This window comes from Carassius auratus, chromosome 38, assembly GCF_003368295.1.
Source record: "Carassius auratus strain Wakin chromosome 38, ASM336829v1, whole genome shotgun sequence".
NCBI lineage: Eukaryota > Metazoa > Chordata > Actinopteri > Cypriniformes > Cyprinidae > Carassius > Carassius auratus.
This window is the reverse complement of record NC_039280.1, coordinates 20,012,707-20,033,202: the sequence shown is the minus strand read 5'-3', so window position 1 is coordinate 20,033,202 and position 20,496 is coordinate 20,012,707. Positions and strand designations below refer to the sequence as shown.

Below are 20,496 nucleotides of genomic sequence, written 5' to 3'. Positions count from 1 at the left end.
ACTGAGTTTAATGACCAGCCTTTTAATGTCAACATCTAAATATAAGGGGAAGCTTTTCTTCTTCTCTTAAATGTTTTCCTATGCATGGTATCCTGATATGGCAATCCAATACATATAAATATATGGCTAATTCCAATTTATTAGCAGTATTAAATTTAAAATTAAATTTATTATTATTTATCATGTCCAGAGAGCAGAACAGATCTGTGAACCATTTATGGGTTCGTGGCCACTGGTGCAGACATTAACAGATGTTTGTGTTTGTGCTTTCCATAATCAAAGTTTAAAATGTATCAAAAGTGTTCTGAAGCATGCTCAATGCTAAGTACCATAGCTAAGGTTATTTCAGTAAAACGACAAATAATCCCTGTTGGACTGTTATGAGTAATTGCTCTGGTTTTTCAGTCGATATTCTTCCCAGTTACAAAGTAAAACAGCTTGTGCAACTTCCATAAATACAAAGAAGCTTGACGCATGACAAAATGATACTGCATTTGTTATAATCGCTCCTGAAATCTTATGAGAACTACTACAGGAAGATTTCACATGAGATGAAATCTTTCAAGATTTCACATGAGAAATAACCTTAAAAGCTGATTCCCTAAGGACTGAAACCAGGGGTCTCAATCAATTGAGTGCCGTAGTATTTTTTTGTAATGCTGGTTTTCTTTGACATTTTTTGTCGAAACTATTTTTATAAAACTATATGAAAAAGCTATAATTTACTCCCAAGACAATGTAGCACAAAAACTATTCTGCCGTTAATGCTCTAAAAAAAGCATCACTCAGGTGGCCTGTTTTTGGAGATGCTGTATATTTTTTCTTCAATTTTTTTATCCTGATAATCTAGTTCTCCAAGAAGGATGTGGGACTATATAAAGCAACCATCACCGATGACAGAGGCCAAGATGTGTCACAGATTGATGTTTCTGGCAAAGGTACCATCTCTCAGGATTGTCTTATCAAATATAGAAAAATGTAAATGTGTGCTGGAAAATGTTCCATAAAACGTGTATTAAAGATGTCTTTTTCTCGCCCACAGCTTTTGATGACATCATTAACAAGCTCAGTCGTCTCGCTGGTGTGTATGACATGTATCATCATGTTTGTCATTTGGCTCTTTAAAGCCAGGATGTTTTTACTCGTGTTAATATCAACTGATTTTAAATCAACCGCCTTCCGCCCTTCTCTCATCTTCTAAATCTGAGTCTAAATCTGGTCATCTAACTTAAAATGGACCAGAACTTCAATTAGGAACTTTTTATGGTTCCCATAGTTCATTTTTAGTGCTGTGCTGGAGCTGTCGGGGTCTTGGTGATGAATTGTATGACTGAAACCCAAGAGTGACTCTGATACTATTATGCTAAAAAGCATGTCATGATGATTTGGTGTTTAAGTGATTCTTCTGAAAGCATATCCATATTTTAAAAAAAGAGCAAAAATAAGCACAACAGTAAAGCCATCTGATTAAAATTCATATACACAGTAGATAAAGATACCACTATATTACAATTTTATAAAACTAATTTCACGCTTTTAAGCATAAGCTGTTAATTCAAAAATATTATTAGAAACATAAGTTCAGTCAAGTGTGTCCAAACTTTAGACTGGTAAAATATATAACAATAATTTAAATTAAATATATCATTTTTGAGCCCTGTCATGGATCCATCCGGGGTGCTTCTCTGTTATTGATTGGGACCCTTGAATAGACTATAGCATCCCTGTGATTCTACACAAACAGTGAATTACAGTAATGAGAATTTGTAAGGAAACTTTGCGTGATTATTTTTTCTCACCATGCAAAACTAATTGTATGTTTTTTTTCTTTAAGCAAAATATAATTGATTTCTTTCTGATTTTGAGGTCAAATATTACTTAAATATTACAGAATATGATTTTGAGGTTAAGTATGTTTCATCAGATTCACAAACTTGTTTATACACAATTAATGTGAACTACAGTGGTTCAGCAATCCACTGCACTTCTACCCACTTCAGTTTCCATTGTACTAAAACAATTCTTCTTCTTTCTCCCAAAAAAATCAAACAAACAAAAGACAATAAAATAACAGTAAAAAGATTATTTTTGAATAAAAAAAAAAAAAAAAAAACACTCATTCATTGTAGCTGGGTGCCTATTTGAAAATCTCTGCATAAATTTCAAAGCTTTAACACATGGTGAATCACAGCAATGCAGCTTTTTGTCCAACCAGCCCGTGTTGGTGAATTTTAAGATCTCTTTCCTTCTTGTTTGGACCTGGACAGGATCCAGCGCCTCTGAGTTGTCGATTCAGTGCACTGCGGAGGGCATTATGCTTCAGTGCCATATGAAATATTACACAGAGGAGATGAAGATCCATTGGAAACAAAAGTATGCACATTTTCCACTCTCACTTGAAACGATTTCCTAGAAAAAAAAAAAAAAAAAAGGTACACAAATACCATTAAAATGAAATGCACATGCCTCTTCATGTCCCCAGGCATGACAACGACTGTACATGTAAACATGATTTTCAGATTTTGGTCTATAGTTTTGTGTTGGTTAAATGTGAGGTGTACAAAATAAATGACTATTGAACTACAGGAAATTACAAGAATAAAGAGTCTGTCTTGTTTTTCGCTCTGTTGCCAACACAAAACAAATCATTCTGATTGCAGTTGCCTAATGCTCTGCCCTGGAGGTGATTCAGTAGCATGTGAAATTCTAACGTAGTGAGAAAAGCCTCTTCCTGCTCTTATGGCTTCTTAAATCCCCGTATTAGCATTTTGAAGTGGCTATTCTGGGTCTTTCCTCCCCCTGTTGCACATTTTGAATCACACGCAGAGCAGGTATTAGCGCAGGGGAAAATTTCACATTCAGTTGCGACACAAAAAAACACCCGCCGTGTCTAATTTTACACTAGGGACATGCTAATTTGATGCCCCACTTGAAAAAAAGGCATGTCTAACGTTTTGAGACCATTTACACTATGGAAAATTAGCAAACAATTGATCTTAAAAAGGGACTGGGATTAAATGTGCCTTCCTTGTAACATGTTAAAAGCATGCATGTGATTGTATTGGCTTTGTATTGTCATTCAGTGATAAACAGATAATAATGTTTTGTTTGTTTTTTTGCATTCATTTACTCTGTATTCATTTACTTCAAGGGATTCTAAAATTGCTGCATCAGAAAGGATGAGAATTGGTGGCAACCCAGCAATGGCAACTTTGGAGATAGTCGAGCCTACTGATAAGGATAAAGGAATGTACACTATTGAGATTGTGGATCCGGAGAAGACCAATTCTCGTAGCCTGGACCTCTCCGGACAACGTGAGTTGTAAAAAAAAAACATCTCATGTGTTGACTAAAGACACCTAAATTTACCAGCTATGACACAGTAAAATAAGGTAAAGTCTAAATAATATTCATCAATACATCATACTACTAATTATTTCTAAAAAGTAACTAATATGAATTGTTGTTGTACACTTATAATACCTTCTATAGCTAGTGTTGCAAACATTTGCAGTGAACAAATAGGAAGTTACTTGTCACTGGCTTAATGTTAATGCAATTATTCCTTACTGAATGGAGCAATATGCACTATCAACTTAATTCACTTAAATACAAGCTCCAATCTTCAGCACAGTGGTAACCACAAAACTTAAAGGGATGGTTCACTTTCAAATAAAATTTTTATATGTTTTAGCTTACCTCAAGGGCATCCAAGATGTAGGTGTCTTTGTTTCCACAGTAGTTCCCATTTTAATATTTTTAGGTAAAACCATTCTTGTCTGTGACTCATATAATGGAAGTCTATGGTCACCACCTCAAAGAGCATGCACAGAGGAGTTCAAATTAAACAATTCCCCATATTGTTGACCTAAGACACGAAAAGAGTGGTTTGTGTAAGAAAACGAACAGTATTTATATAGTTTTTTACCTCTTATACACAACCACGTCCAACTGATCTGAGGGCATGTGTGCTTCCTGTTGTCGTGTGACGTTTGCGCATGCTCTGGCTTAGTCTGCGCAAGCGTGGAAAGCCCCGGAAGTTATCTCTCGCACGTGTACGTCACTCATTGTTTGCACTTACTGTCTATGGTTTTGACAGAGATTTCGGAAGTGTTACCTTTCACTGTGATGATCTAAACATATTTAGACGTACAGGAAATTGCAATGGAAGACGTTTTCAATATATCAACAGGCAACGTTTAATTTTTTTCACAACCATATTTATTTGAACAGATCAAGTATTTAGAGCAATGGAGGAAGCATCCGCTGCAGGCAGCACGTCTTGAAGCCTCAGAGAGATAGAGATCTCTTCAAAATTGGTGGTGTTTTAGTAGCAAGTGTTGTGAGATGCCAACAGAAGTGGAGAGCATATTTTGTCACAACTAGCTACAGGACGATGATGAGGACATTGACAGTATCGTATCACACACCTGCCTGACTGAAGATCCTGAGTTTTCTCCGCTGTTGAGTCGCAGCAGTTTGCACATTGTGTTTTGTTTGCCACGTATAAACTGGAGGCGGTGTCCAAGGCCAGAGGGACCAAATCGTACGCCGTCAATAGAGTGAGTAATGTGTTGTATTTTTATTATAATCGCAAGGATTATAGGGTGCATTATAAATAAATTAAATAATTACAATTACTGCATTATATTTCAGACAGTGCAGATTGGTGGCGTATCGTGTGGTAAACAGTAAACAATGAGTGACGTACACATGCGAGAGATCACTTCCGGTGCTTTCCGCGCGCACACGTCACATCATTTAGCACGCGCGCCCTCAGATCAGTTGGACATGGTTGTGTAAAAGAGTTAAAAATTATATAAATACTGTTCGTTTTCTTACACAAATCGCTCGTTTCGTGTCTTAGGTCATCAATGTTTACTTACAATGGGTAATTGTTTAATTTGGACTCCTCTGTGCATGCTCTTTGAGGTGGTGACTATAGACCTCCATTATATGAGTCACAGACAAGAACGTTTTTGACCTAAAAATATCAAAATGGAAACTACTGCGGAAACAAAGACACCTACATCTAGGATGTCCTTGAGGTAAGCTAAAACATACCAAAATTTAATTTGAAAGTGAACTATCCCTTTAAATGAACATTTAACAGGTCTTTCCCTTTAGTTAAAACATAAAATAACATATGTCCGATCCAGCCCTATGCAAAGTGTTCTGAAAACTACTCGGTTACGCATGTAACCCTTGTTCCCTGAATGGGGAAATGGAGACGTCATGTCGGTGATGACCGACAAATTGTGATCTTGCTAGAGAGACCAATGCACTTAGAGTGTAAACTAAACGAGCCAATGCACATTGGCATGCCATTGTTGCATCCAGCTGCCACTGATCACTGTGTGAGTATAAGAGTCAGCAAGTGCACCACATTCATTCATGTTTTCGCTAAGGAGACAAGCCGGTAAACCGGCAGCTAAGTGGTGGTACAGCAACTGTGGTGATGGAATGTGACAGCTCTGTTCTAGAGCTGTAATTGGGCCTTAAAAGTTAGGCCCGACAGGACCCGAGCCCGACAAGTACATTTTGATTGACAACTTTTTTAAAGCCCGAACCCGTTTACAGCCCGACATTATTCAAATGTGCGCACGCACACAGCTCTTTTGCCTTTTGTCAACAATGAGTAATTTATTCATGTTTTAACATAATTTACTCATAACTAACGTAGACTAGACCACTCGGAAGTTGGAATAAAGAAATAAAATAAATCCTCGGTAACATCGTAACATCTCAGCATTCTACACATATGGGCTCATTTAACCTATAAATAGACCAACGCACCAATAAAAACGAGTCATTTAAAAAAAATTAAATTAAGATAAATTTTAAATTAAGATGGGTATTTGGCAATAACGAAATTAAGATAAAGGCTCTGCCGGATTTGCTTTATTTTATAAAAGAATAGCCTAATGCCAACATTAGTGTAAATACTCTGTCAACATTATGCATTTAAGACTCAATGAATATTTAGTTATCATTTGTAAAACCTTTACTCACAGAGATTAGGCTAGGTCTACATGTTTTTGTGGAGGAAAATGATTGAATCCACTGTAGATGTCTTCAGCGCGTTCCTGCGCTCACTGATGGTGCGTCATTATTCACTCATTATTCTCATTATAGACATGGTCAAAACGTTTCCACTTCTCGCTCACGAGTTTGCTTTAGTTGCTGGTGCCTGCTGGTGCAACCAAAACGTAATCACCAGAGTCAAGCCTCCATTACACCTGCTCAGCATTCATTTTCGCATCTTTCTCGCGCTAATCGAAACACATCACATGACCGCTCGTTTACCTCGCAAACCGGAGCGCAAGCCCGAGCCCGGCCCGAGCCCGCATAAGATGATATAAATTAAGCCCGAACCCGACCGAACCCGTCGGGTTCCGACGGGTCCCGTCGGGTTCGGGCAAAGATCTTCAGCTCTACTCTGTTCCCTCCTTGAGGGAACGAGGGTTACATATGTAACCGAGATGTTACCTTTCAGTCGGTCACTCTCGACTTCACATCGGTGATGGCCAATGGGATTCCTACCAACACGCCACAGGTGCTGCCCCCTCTAGTGCCACCCAATGCTGGAGGACTCAACAGAGTCTGCCTGGTCAGGGGACTCTCTGGAGAACTAGGCACCCAGGATGCCGCAAGCCCACTCTGAACTGGGCCTCTCAGTGCCACTACCTGTTTGAGGTGAGAACACAGGAGGAAACTGGTTCAACACACAGGCTATATAACCTAGAGAACATGTTAGGCCTCGTCCAGCTCGCAGTTCTACAAATTTCCTAGCGCCCAGGACGATGTGACACTCCTGGTGGAGTGAGCACGCAGCCTGAGCGGGAAGGACACACCTTATGCTTCACTGACAAAGAGCTGTTCTGAGGTCCTAAAGCTCTGAGTTCTATCCACATACTGTTGCAGTGAGCATACAGGATAGAGCAAAGCTAGGGCTGGGTCTACCTCCTCCAAGGGTAGCGATTGCAGGTTCACCACCTGGTCCCTGAAGGGAATGATAGAAACCTTGGGCACTTAGCCTAGCTAGGGTCTCAGTGTTTCACTGGAATCAGCCGGCCCAAACTCAATGCAAGATTCATAGACCAAAAATGCCTGCAGGTTCCCCACCCCCTTGATCGAGGCAAATGCAGTCAGGAGCAGGGTTTTCATATAAAAATGTCACCTCGACTGTCTGCAAAGGCTCGAAGGGGCCAGTTTGCAGGGCTCCTAGCACCAATGCCAAACCCCAAGAGGGCAGGGAGGGAGGCCTAGGAGGATTTAACTTCCTGGCCCCCCTAAGAAACTTGTCTCCAGATCAACCGTCTTCAGAGTAGATGAACCACCTAGGGGTGGAGTCTCCACTCTCCCAGAAGTGCTGCTCAATTTAACACTCCCAGGATGTGGATGGCACAAAAGGAACCTCAGATGCTTCTGACTCCACAGGAGGAGGTGGCTCGCGAGTTGCAACAAGCGACGGGAGCGTAAACCTCCTTGTTAGCAACTCGAGGTAATTGATATGCCAGTGCAGTTGGGGACCCATCCAAAACCCTGATACTGCATGCCATTGTACCTGGCCACCCAGCCGGTGGCCGAAGCATCCATGAATACTACAGCATGCCTGGATATATGTTTAAGGAGCACTCCTACCTGGAAAAATTAGAGATCTGACTGACCAGGGGCTGAAGATTCTGTGGCAGGCCGGTGTAATCTGAACCTGGTGAACCTGCCATTTGACCCTGGAGCCTTCCAGAGGTATTAAGAGAAAAAAGTAAAAAAAGAAACAAACAAACAACCACTTCCTTCTCATTTCGTTTTAATGGGCAGAGAGATGGTTGTAAATATCACATGAAGTTATATCTGTTTTGTCTTTAAAAGGGAGCATTGTGAAAGAGAAACCAATTACATCTAACCTTAACTACTCCAACAACAGCTCAAACAGTTTTAACCTCACTACCAGAATAGGCATTAATAAGAAAAAAACATTATTGCTGGAGGTGATGGCAAGACTGTCATGTGAAGTGTTTTTTGTCTATTTTTAAAGTTTTTTTCCACTCCAAAACACTACACCACAAGAGTTATAACAAAGATGGTCAACTCAAACTCTTGTTATTGCATTGATCTTGTCTAGACATGTTTATAATTGGAAGTAAATGCTACTGTTGCAGCTGCACACACAGGAAATGTATTTAGGGAAATCCAGGTATGAAAAAATGCTGTTATAGTATCAAAGGTGCAGATACTGGCAGTGGTCTCAGTTAGTCAACAGACTGTTTGATGACAAACATAATGAAGAGCTGGTATCTGACAGGTCATGCGATTTGCTGAATGGTGACAGTAATGAGTAGGGGAAGAACAACTATTTCCAGCGAAGCAGGAAAACAATGCTATCAAAATAATGAGAGCTGATTTTCTTTTTATGTCATGCCTCCGGGACAAGTCTCGGCGAATAGAGAGACAGTGCTGTTTTCCTTAAAAAAAAAAATATATATATATGTTTTATATGCTCTTAACTTTTATTCTTTTTTTCCCTGACCCCATCCCCCCCACTGTAGTCTACGACAACGCCTACGCAGAATTCCAGAGACTCAAGTAAGATAACCAGTGCATCAGACCACCACATGGCTTTCCACATCCTAAATGTTTAGAGATGCAAAGCATGTGAGCTGTACATCAGTGTTTTGGTAAAATATTAAGGACTGCTAATGAACTCAACATTGCTATTCTTCTTTTGCCCTTCAGAGCGGAAGCATATGCTGAAAAGAGTGAGTATACTCAATCACTTCCAAAACTCTCGGGGGTCCTGCTTTGATATGTAATTATATTCCTAAAATTAACTTTGTGATGTTTTCGTTGTCAGATCGTGGCAAAGTGGTTGGTGGTCTTCCTGATGTTGCGACTATCATGGAAAAGAAGGTTTGTTTGAGCCATAAAACAATAATAATAATAATAAATGTGAAAAATAGACCAAAATGCATAAAGTAATGTAATTCTGATATGATTTTTCTTTGAAAATCATTTTGAAAAGACCACTATATATATATATATATATATATATATACATATATATATATATATATATATATATATATATATATATATATATATATACATATATATATATATATATATATATATATATATATATATATATACATATACATTACATATATATATATATATATATATATATATATATATATATATATATATATATATATATATATATATATATACATATACATATACATATATATATATATATATATATATATATATATATATGTGTGTGTGTGTGTGTGTGTGTGTGTGTGTGTGTATAACATTTATATAGTGCTTTTCTGGGCACTCAAAGTGTTTTACATAGAAGAGGGGAATCTCCTCAACCACCACCAGTGTGTAGCATCCACCTGGATGATGCAACATCAGACATATTGCACCACAACGCTCACCACACACCAGCTTTTTATTGGTGGAGAGGAACAGAGGAGACAAGCCAATCAGCAGATATGGGTATGGTTTGGAGGCCATGATGGTCAGAGGACAGTGGTCGAATTTGCCCAGGATGCCAGGGTTACACCCCTACTCTTTTTTGAAGGACATTCTGGAATTCTTAATGACCACAGAGAGTCAGGTCCTTGGGCTGCAGGCTAATATGGATGCTGGCATCAAAACAGATGAGTTTTGAATCTAGATTTAAATGTGGCTGATGTTTCAGCTCATCTGATCTCTTCTGGAAGCTGATTTCAACTGGAGGCAGCATATTAGCTAAAAGTAGAGTCCTCTTGTTTTGTATGAACCCTTGGTATTTCTAACTGACTCGGTCCTAATGATCTGAGTGTCTGTTAGGTTTATATTCAGTGAGCATATCTGCAATGTATTTAGGTCCTAGCTCATTGAGTGGTTTATAAACAAGTACTTTAAATCAATCCTAAATATAACTTGAAGGCAGTGTAAGGACCTGAGGACTAGTTTGAATTGCTCAGATTTTCTGGTTCTAGTCAGATGAGCTGCAGCTGTCTAATAATCTTCTTGGGAAGGCCGGTGAGGAGACCATTTCAATAGTCCACCCTGCTTGTAATAAAGGCAGGAACAAGTATCTCCAAGTCTTGCCTGGAAACAAAAAATCTATTTTGTACAATATTTTTGAGGCGATAGTATGCTGATTTAGTTACTTTGATTTGACTACTGAAACTAAGGTCTGTCTCCAGAATCACACAAAGATTCTTGACTTGATGTTTAGTTTTTTGACCTCTAGAATCAAGGTACAGTAGGTGGCCAACCAGAGTGACCTTTTTACTGCCGCGAGTGCCCATGAGTGCACATGAGTGGCGCTTTAACCACAAGTTATCAAACAAATGCATCAAAGCAAATTTTCGCAAATAGCCGTCAGCTTTGCCTAGCGGATGTGTTACATTTGATGGTTGTAGTCAGGGAAAATGAAATAAAAACACTGTAGTTAAAACATTTAATATTCACAATGAAAATTTAGTAGGCCTACTTAAGAAGTTATGTGCATTTCTTTGAACAAATTCAAGCAGGATAAATGTCAAGCCAAATGAGCCTGTGCTTATAGCTGCACAGTATTACACCATATTTTAGGTTTTAAACATTTAACTTTTAACATCGTTTTGCATCGGAGCATTAAAAGTGGGTAGCTTATTTTAATGAGCTAGGCTACATACATGGATCTATATTCAAAATGTCAATACCCTCACATATTAGGCCTATTTGTCACAAGTAAATATTATTTACATTTTTATTTTAAAATTCCTTGGATTAATTTGGTTTGTTTAGGAAGAATGGATGGATTATAAAACATCTTAACATCTAAATTCAAGTTCTCTCATTATAATCAACAAAGTGCACACAATATATTAAGAGCTTGATTAATTTACAACTTCTGTGATTTTAAAGGGAGCTGCCTTTACTTGCTTTTATACATTTATATATCTAGATAAAACAAACAAAAATAATAATAATTTGCAGATGCATTTAAATGCAGGAGTGTATACTATTCTTCAAAGGTCCCATATTGTCAAAGTTGAAATTTCCTGGCTTTTGATAACTTTTAACTACTATATACATTTCAGAACAGTCAGTCCACAGTAAAATGCACACAGCCTGCTTAAAGTAGCTGTGATTTTTATCGAACCATTGTGACTTCCGTATAAAGTTGACATCAGAACTACACAATAACCTTCTTCAGTCACCACCCCGAGCAGTGCCCACCATTCCACTCTCCTTTTGTCAAACCCCCAGACCACATCGCGTCCGTGCCATTGCTGAGCATTGAGCAACAATGGCACTGAAACGTGTAGAAAAGGTTAACTTTAACCACGACCTGTAATGTTACACTCTCACTCAAAGGATGGATGATCTGACAGGATTGTTAATATGAGGTGGATCACAACTAATGTGTATAGTAAAGACAAACTCATCGTGTCTATCTAGCACATCATGTTGAAGATGTACATACATTTCAATTTCAGCAGGCAACTATTTTTACAGCCACAATAAATCATAATGTATATACAACTACAAATTATTATATATATCACCAGTTTTTTATTTTACACACTTGCACAGACATTTATTCTTACATGGTTTGAGTGGGCCTGTGATTTGCCTGGCAATGCGGCACTCAGAAAACAGCAGGCCAATCAGAAAAGAGGCTAATGAATATTAATTAGACAGGCTAAAAGAGAAGAAGGAAACAAATTCAATGCATTTGCTTTCAGAAAGAATTTCACTGGGGATCTGACTTGGGGGAGCAAAAAGAGTATGGGTGTTGTTTAAGTTACTGTTTATAAGGTTTGAGAAGAAGGTCTGTCTAGTTGCGGCTAGTTTCACATTAAAAGCATGAAGGCTGTCTTTATAGATGCTTTAGTGATTTTCAAGTATCATCTTCCGTTTAAGGATTGTGTGTGGGTCCATGTGCATGCTGAATCAGGTCAAAAGTGTTCAATTTATTTATTTATTTTTATGCAGCATATGGTGATATGGAGAGAGACAGAGGAGACAGTTGACAAAGGAATTGTTGAATTCTTGTTATATCGTCGTAAATGTTGTATTGTTGTATTTTTGTTTTCTTTGCTTACAAAAATTCTTACTTTGCTTACTTTTCATCGCTTCATAAAGTTACAGTTGAACCACTGATGGCAGATGGACTATTCTGACGATGTATTTCATACTTTTCTGGACCTTAACAGTGTAACTTACTTGGCAGTTAATGGGACAGTCACAAGCCTCATGTTTTTCATCCAAAATATCTTAAATTGGTTTCCGATCATGAACAAGCTTTTACAGGTTTGGAAACAACATGGGGGTAAGAGTAGTGTCCCATCAAATGCTTTAATCAGTTGTCTAGGCGTATAGGGGGTGATTTAATACCAGTGTTTGCAAGCCTTGTCATAGCTGTATCTGGGGTAGAGGAGGCTACTGCAGCAATACGAAATACTCATGACAATCTGATGTCTCGAGTGCTTTTGGGTCTCATTCCCTGTCTGTGCCATTGACTAGTGTGTCAATCAGTTTGGCTTGTTCCCCTACACTTGGTAAAAACCATTTAGATTCATTAGATTCACAGGACTCTCTGGCTGTAGGGGGTCCGTGATGACGATGTGCTGCATGCTCTTCCCTGTTTTGGAAGTCCAGCATGTAACTTTGTTTCAAGTACTGCAATTCTTTGTAGAAGTCTGTGGCAGTTCATTTAGCAAATAGATTCCACAAGAGGCATTTTCTTTCTTGTCCGTTTGAATGTAGGTAGCTGTGTCTCTCTGGCAGTGGGGGCCAATAGTCTTCTCTTTTTTAGTATTATTCCAGACCCGAAATGTTTTTAGTTTACTGTTTGTGACAAAAAAATTGTTGTTTGAGCCCTGTGCTGATCTGCTGAAGTTAAAATCTTAGAAAAATCTGAGAAAAGTACATAAACAGGGACAACAGAGAAGTAAGCAAGAGCATCCGAACAGTAGTGAAGCCAGAAAGCAGAAATCCTTGTCTATAAACATAATTTGTCTATAAACATAATTTCAGGAATTTAGGCAAAAGCCTTTAGATCAAAAGGTTTTTAAGATCATAAGAAACTAATTGTGTCCAAACTTTTACGCTGCCAAATGGTGTATCCAAACTTGCTAAGTGTTGGCTTGAGGTTAGTGCAGTACAATAGCTTACTGACCTTGTCTATCTGAAGTTGAAACCAATCTTTCAACTGCAATGTTTTGACCACACCTGGTAAACACAGTGAACCCAGGCATTTTTATATCATGAAATAGCCTGGGATGGACTTTTTGCATAAAGCAAACTGAAATAACTACTAATTAGACTCCCAGTGACTTACAAAGACCCATAGACTTTCGGTGACTTAGAAGTCTTACTCTAAAACAAAAGTTAATCTACCTCGAAAAGTAGTCACATATCAAAAGGATTTTTTTATATGTCTTTATGTAAATTAAAGTAAATAATTTAATTTTACTGAATAATTCTTGTAAGTGCCAGATTAAAATGATGGGTCACGCTTTAGTTAAGGGGCCACTTCTCTCTATGAACTAGTTGCTTAATCGCATGCATATTACTCATCATATTGGCTGTTTATTAGTACTTATAAGCCCATATTATTGCCTTATTCTGCATGACCATATTTTAGATCCCTCAATCCTACAACTACCTTATTAACAATTATTAAGCAGCAATTTTATTGAGGCACAAGTCATAGTTAATAGTTAGATAATAGTGACTGTAACTGTAACATCGGCCCCATAGACATCCGGCAGCCATATCACCCTGGAGCCCAAGACCGGTTGCCCACTGAAGCTAAGCAGGGCTGAGCCTGGTCAGTACCTGGATGGGAGACCTCCTGAGAAAACTAGGTTGCTGCTGGAAGAGGTGCTAGTGAGGCCAGCAGGGGGTGCTCACCCTGTGGTCTGTGTGGGTCCTAGCGCCCCAGTGTAGTGATGGGGACACTATACTGTCAACAAGCACCGTCCTTCGGATGAGACGTTAAACTGAGGTCCTGAGTCTCTGTGGTCATTAAAAATCCCAGGATGTCTTTCGTAAAGAGTAGAGGTGTGACCTCGGCATCCTGGCTAAATTCGCCCATTGGCCTCTGACCATCATGGCCTCCTAACAATCCCCATATCCGCTGATTGGCTTCATCACTCTGTCTCCTCTCCATCAGTAAGCTGGTGTGTGGTGGGCGTTCTGGCGCACTATGGCTGCCGTCGCATCATCCAGCACACTGGTGGTGGATGAGGAGATACCCCTTGACTATGTAAGCGCTTTGAGTGTCTAGAAAAAAAGCGCTATATAAATGTAAAGAATTATTATTAAAGAATTATCCATTGAAAATGCTTGACTGTACCCATGGATTTTGTTTGCTATTAGAAACTGAGCAATGAGACAACATTATTTTTTTCTGTGGTAATCACCATTATGCCTCAAATGTTATCAATGGACCTAAACTTGCATTGCACCCAGAGCATTCATGGAGAGCTGTAGCCAATGCATTAGTGATCAGTATTGCCGCAGGCAGTCGTGCCGGTGAGTGCCATTCTGTGGCTCTTCACTTCAGCCCTGGGAGTGTGCGCTGGAGGGCATCATACTCCTCCACTCCCTGAGATCTGTTCATTGTCTTTGGCCTCATAATCCATTGCTTGCAAGCAGCATGAAGCCATCTTGGGGAATATGGTGTATTCTGCTAGTGAAAGGATATTGGTGGGATTAGGATTCGCCTGAATAGTTGATGCTGGAAATGCCTGGCATCCCTTTCTCTTTCAGATCAAATAAACATAGTAGGTCAGAGGCTCTCGGATCCATTAAAGCAAACATGAGGTGAACTCGTGTGGGGGATGAGACCTTTCACATGATGATCTGCAGAGGTCACATACACAGTGGGTTTCCAGTGAGAGCTCCCCACCGCAGGGCTTCTTACTGTATATCTGAGTTTTCATTGAGCTGCTCTTCTCCCTAAAAAGCCCAAATGAGTCACTTTGTTGAAATCCATTACTGTGAAATGTCATGTAAACTAGAAAAAAATCCTACTGTGGCATAATAGAAGCAACATAAATCTAAAAACTGCATTAGATTTATGTTGTCATGTAGAGGCTAGAAAACATTCTTCAGAAATCTGTTTTTCACTGTAAAAATTCTTAAAGTAAAAAAAAAAAAAAAAAAAAAAAAAAAGCATCAAGAAGTTGTAGATGTACAAATTATTTAAAAGGGTGAAGAACATTTTAGATGTATTTCTTTGTGTGGGAATGTAAGTAAATGACCCTGTACCACAGAACTCTTAAATCTCAAAAGTATATTTGTAGCAATAGCCAACAATATATTGTATGGGTCATAATTAATTAATTGGTCATTTATAATTAATAATTTTCTTTTATGCCAAAAATCATTAGGATATTAAGTAAAGATCATGATCCATGAAGATGTATAGTACATTTCCTACTATAAATTTATCAAAACTACATTTTTGATTAGTAATATGCATTACTAAGGACTTCATTTGGACGACTTTAAAGGTGATTTTCTCAGGAATTTTGATTTTTTTTTGCACCCCCAGATTCCATATTTTCAAATAGTTGCATCTCAGCCAAATATTGTCCAATCCTAACAAATCATACATAAATGGGAAGCTTACTTGTTCAATAAATTGACCATTATGACTGATTTTGTGGTCCAGGGTCATACATAATTTACACATGTAAAAAATAATGAATATATGTAAAATGGTATATTTATAGTATATTTAAATACAAATATATTGTATAAATCGATTCTAGTAATAATTGTTAAAGAAAGATACATAGGATTTTTAGTTGCCATTGCACCATCAGAATATCATATTATCATTTGGAATTATGTGCATCTGCTTAACGTAGTCATTCTGTTTCTCATATTTATGCCTTTAGCATGATAATGACAAGCTACTTCCTCTGAGAATGCTTTTAGATTAAATATGCATTATGCATTTGGTTTTTCCTTTTCTTCAGACTCTGAGTCTGACCTGCACAGTCTGCGGTGACCCCAAACCTCTAGTCAGCTGGTCTAAGAATGATCGAGAAGTAGAACCCGGCGATCAGTACGTGATTGCCATGGACTCGGGCAAGTTCGCCAGCCTCACCATCAAAGGCGTGTCCCTGGAGGACTCCGGCAAATACACCATGACAGTCCAAAACAAGTACGGCGGCGAGTCAGTGGACATCGTCGTCAGCGTGTACAAACACGGCGACAGGGTTCCGGACATCAAACCCACACCCTCACCCAAGAGGATCATGCCTCCCACGGTTCCCATCGTAATTCCCACTGCTAAGCCTGCCACCCCAGCCCCTGCTGCGGCCAAGTCTCCTGCTCCTCCCCAAAATGCCAAATCCTCTGCTCCGCCCCGTGGCATGAAGTCCCCCACTCCCAGCAGGAAGAAGTAACAGCATAGCCCTTGCCTCTCATTCACCCCAACAACACAAAAACAACTAGATTTACATTTCTGTTCAATATCAGTGTTTGCAAGGCAGCAAAGGAAGTTTGGGTGTAGGTTTTGGTTCATGTCTTGTTTTCTTCCATCAACAAAATCAACAGTTTATTATATGGCTATAAAAGTATGAAAGAAGGCATATTTGGACACATTTTTTAGCTCTGTGTTGCTCTGTTTGTTTGAGCATCCATAGCAACTCGACACATCAACTTTTGCGCAACCAATGTTGTGAGATTAGGAAGGGAATATTCGTCTGACCAGTAGAATATGGTAGAAACAAACAAATATGTTTTCTACATTTATTTAAGCCTTGATTTGAACGAAAACGATGGATCCATGTGGTGCGGCTGACACAGAACAGCATACGCTGTTTGTGTTCAGTGGATACTCTCCAAAATTGTGCTTCAGTGACACACTGAAATAGAACTTAATTTAGGCATCATTATATAATAAATTAAAATAAGACTAGATTATTAGTGTGCAATTAGTTAACTGAGCATTAGAAAATAGCAAAGTTAAATATGCACAAAGAAAACATGAAAACCAAAAAACATAGCAATCTGTAAAATAAGCACGAGCATCGCTCAAACCCAAACCAGAATATTTGAGGAATATCAATGTAATGCTGCCTTGCAAACACTGTAATTGGACTATAGTGCATAAATCAGTGAATAAAGAAAGTAGAATTGAAAAGTAGGTAGTATTTTTCACCCCGAATTCATCATCGTATCATAAAATGAACAAGCATCTAATATGAAAAGAAAGAGAGTAAGTGTGTGTGAGGGAGGGTGGGGCAAGTTATATTTAGTGCCACGAGAAAATGTGTGAAACAGTTTGTCATCTGGGTTGCCTAAGCTGAGTGGGCCTCTAATGAATTTGGCTCCCTCTCCCCTGAGGTGGTTGAGGGAAAAGCTTTGATGTTAGTTTATTAAATCTCGGTTTAAAAGCTGCTCCTTCAGTTAGCCACTGAAATCCAGAGGCTTTTTTTTTTCTTTTTTCTTTTTTTGCTTTCTTCGGTAGATGGATGGCCTTAAAGTGCAGGATCCAGCAGCAGCCACGAGACCATCAGTGCTCCTCTCAACCTCGTCTCACGTCCTCACCTTTTTCTCTTGGTTTTGTGTTAATAAAAGAGTTGGAAATCACTACCCGTGTCGTCCCTACCTTTACATCATACACAAACACACACACACACACACGCTGATAGTAAAATATGAATGTGATTACAGAAGCTACTGGCCAATCTGAAACGCATCAGCACTTTTCTTCGGCTCTTGAGCCAGTTGTACTTCACAAATCATTTCATGTATATGGAACACCTAGCTTGAGGTGCTTTGCTGCCAAGAATGCACCACTACCCTCTTATTCACAAAGCATGACTTGGCAATTTGGGTTGCCTGGCAAATCTCCAATCAGAATCACTTTTACCTCTTTTGAAATGAATGCATGTGGTATACAGCGACCATAAAGTGAAACTCTAAAAAAACATTCTTTGTTGTGCTAAATAACACACTATTAAACCAAGTGGACAAAAAATGCTGCTAGATCTTTTCTTTTCACCTTTCTTCATCAGTTTTGTTCATCGAGTTTTAATAAACTGGCGTGCCAGTGATTTTTGGTGGATGTATAAAGTTTGTTCTCCTCAAGTTCACACAGGTGCACTGTAATTCATCACAGTAAATAAGAACTTGATCCATCAATGTTTCGCAACTACAAAGTAGTACTTTTGTCTTCATTTTGAACAGTATACCTATTGTTTTAATATCTGAAACCCAACAAACAAGTGTTTGAATGAAAAGCTTGCTTGTGGTATTTTTTCTGTCAAATAAATACCACTTCTTTTGGTATTGTGTTATTTGGTGAAAACGATCCTGTGTAGGCAGAACCGATCCTCCATATATGCAAAATACTCAAGCTGTGAGGGCCCCCAAAACACCACGGGGCCCCCTTGCTCTCGATGATTTCATTTTAGTTGAATTTTCTAATTTGGCCAATGGTTATGAAAACATAAATGATAATTAATATTAATGCTGTGCACTGTCGCCCTTTCTACATAAAATAATCAGTCAAATCATGTAACGTGAATGTCATACAGTCTTCCTCGAGACTGAAAAAAGAAAAGTGTTGAAAGCTTACCGAGCCGTGGAACAGAAACTGTTTTTCAAGCGATTTCTGTGAGCACAATTCAAGATGCAACCCTTCTCTTGATTTTATAGGTAAAACAAAAACAAAACTGTGAATCTGCCAGATGTGTTTTATGTTAAGAACCTGATACATTTTAAAGTGTGCAATGCAAACTCTCATTCAGGCCTCTTTATCTATGTTCCCAGTGTTGCTTTTTATAATTTGGCTCCTCCTATAATATTTAAATAATGAGGTCATATTTTTTTAATACTAACAAGCAGTGGCACTGTTTCAGTTTTTTTTTTTTTTTTTCCTGATTAAATAACTTTAGTAATCAGTTCACTTCAATAGGAATTTGATTGGAACAATTAAAAAGTGGGAAATTGAACTTGTTTCGATTTCAAACGTGACTTTAATTAAAATATGAAAATTTAATCAGTGAAATTATTTGCTTTGAACTCACAGATTTCTATGGCAACACACTATCTCAACAACTCCCTTCCAAGACATGAGGCGCATCAGTTCATAATTTTATGCAACAGAAAGCATTGACAATATCACACACAGCCTGGAAATGCCATTGCTGCACGATAGACGATCCGCAGTGAATTCTAATGGAGTCATTGTTGTAGTTCTGTTGCTGACCAGTGCTTGCATGGCAGACTGACCACCAAACATGGTCCTGTGAGACTGAACACCACATGGTGGCACTGATGTCCCATTATGAAATCTCTGCAACCTGCAGTCACCCAATGGAAGAAAAAAGACACAATACCAGATTACTGGGCTCTGTTTTACACTTTGATTTCCAGTGAGAAAACAAACCTGAAAAGTATGTAATGTGGACAAAATAAGGTCCCTCTAACACCGTAATTCAGTGAGTTTGATGAATCAGTATGGGGAACATGGTCAAACAAAAAGCATGATAGGACTGGACAAAATAGCTGAAAAAAAAACAAAAACCTTCAGTATTTATTTTAAAGAACCATAATTTCAATCAAACAGCTATTAATGTAAATTTAAACTAGAACCCAGCTAAATTAATTACTTATTTGATTAATGAGTAATTTGATCATTTATATACATCTATATGGAAGTGCACAGTAGCCCTAATGAAAAAGCTATATTTTACTACATATATTTTCAACATTGTATGCATGCAAAATGACACACTGACACTTCTTTGAATGTCTGGGAATACAAACAAAAACTGAATAAGGAATTTGATAAGATTGATTGAACTGGTTTGAACTTATTCAGGTCAGTAAATCAAATTTACCAATTATTTTTATCACAATATTTGTTTCTGGTCTTGAGGGAGCCTACACTGAGTAAGCAAATGCTTGCAAATCCATTGGTTGCAAAGGGGAGGAAGTGTCACATGCTATTTACCAATAAGTAGAGAAGTTGAACAGTTCAGTTGTACTTTCGTAAATATATTTTATTGTATTTCTGCTTTATTTCAAGTTGTATCTTTCCTTTTCTTTAGTGTGTAGGTACTCTGAATCAAAGCTACTAAAAAATATCTTTAATGTATCTACAATAATATAATAAACAATCTCATTTTGCCTCTAATAATAATAATAGCACTGAGTAAAGGTCATATTGTGATTTTATTTATTAATTATTATTATTTGTTTTATTATTGGTTGGTCACTCTTCGGATTTATTCGTCCAAGAGCATATTTAAAAATGATACTACTTCCTGCTAAATTCATTCTGAATAACCGGCACGTAAATGGAAAAAAGTTATAATGTTTCATTGAAGAGCCCCTTGGGAATCCCACAACAAAAATATACATAATACATAATAGAATCTGAGACTACTTTGAAGTTAAAAAAGTTTGCTATTGTTATCACTGCCGAGTGCACACAGCATTTTCACTGGCAGATAATCTGAGTGTGGGTGA

At 38.1% G+C, this 20,496-nt stretch overlaps 1 protein-coding gene and 1 pseudogene across 1 annotated transcript in view; both read left to right on the top strand.

Moving 5' to 3' along the window:
* LOC113057324 (myomesin-2-like) overlaps positions 1–17,610 on the top strand; it is a 46,623-nt gene extending 29,013 nt beyond the window's left edge. Inside the window, exons 29-36 of the mRNA XM_026224670.1 lie at positions 851–938; positions 1,043–1,081; positions 2,268–2,373; positions 3,152–3,315; positions 8,550–8,586; positions 8,737–8,759; positions 8,855–8,910; positions 15,987–17,610. Coding sequence (XP_026080455.1) covers positions 851–938; positions 1,043–1,081; positions 2,268–2,373; positions 3,152–3,315; positions 8,550–8,586; positions 8,737–8,759; positions 8,855–8,910; positions 15,987–16,418 — 945 coding nt within the window. The 3' untranslated portion in view covers positions 16,419–17,610. The remainder of the gene's footprint in view (positions 1–850; positions 939–1,042; positions 1,082–2,267; positions 2,374–3,151; positions 3,316–8,549; positions 8,587–8,736; positions 8,760–8,854; positions 8,911–15,986) is intronic.
* LOC113057567 (uncharacterized) lies at positions 13,759–13,875 on the top strand (annotated as a pseudogene).
* Positions 17,611–20,496: the final 2,886 nt, after the last annotated feature.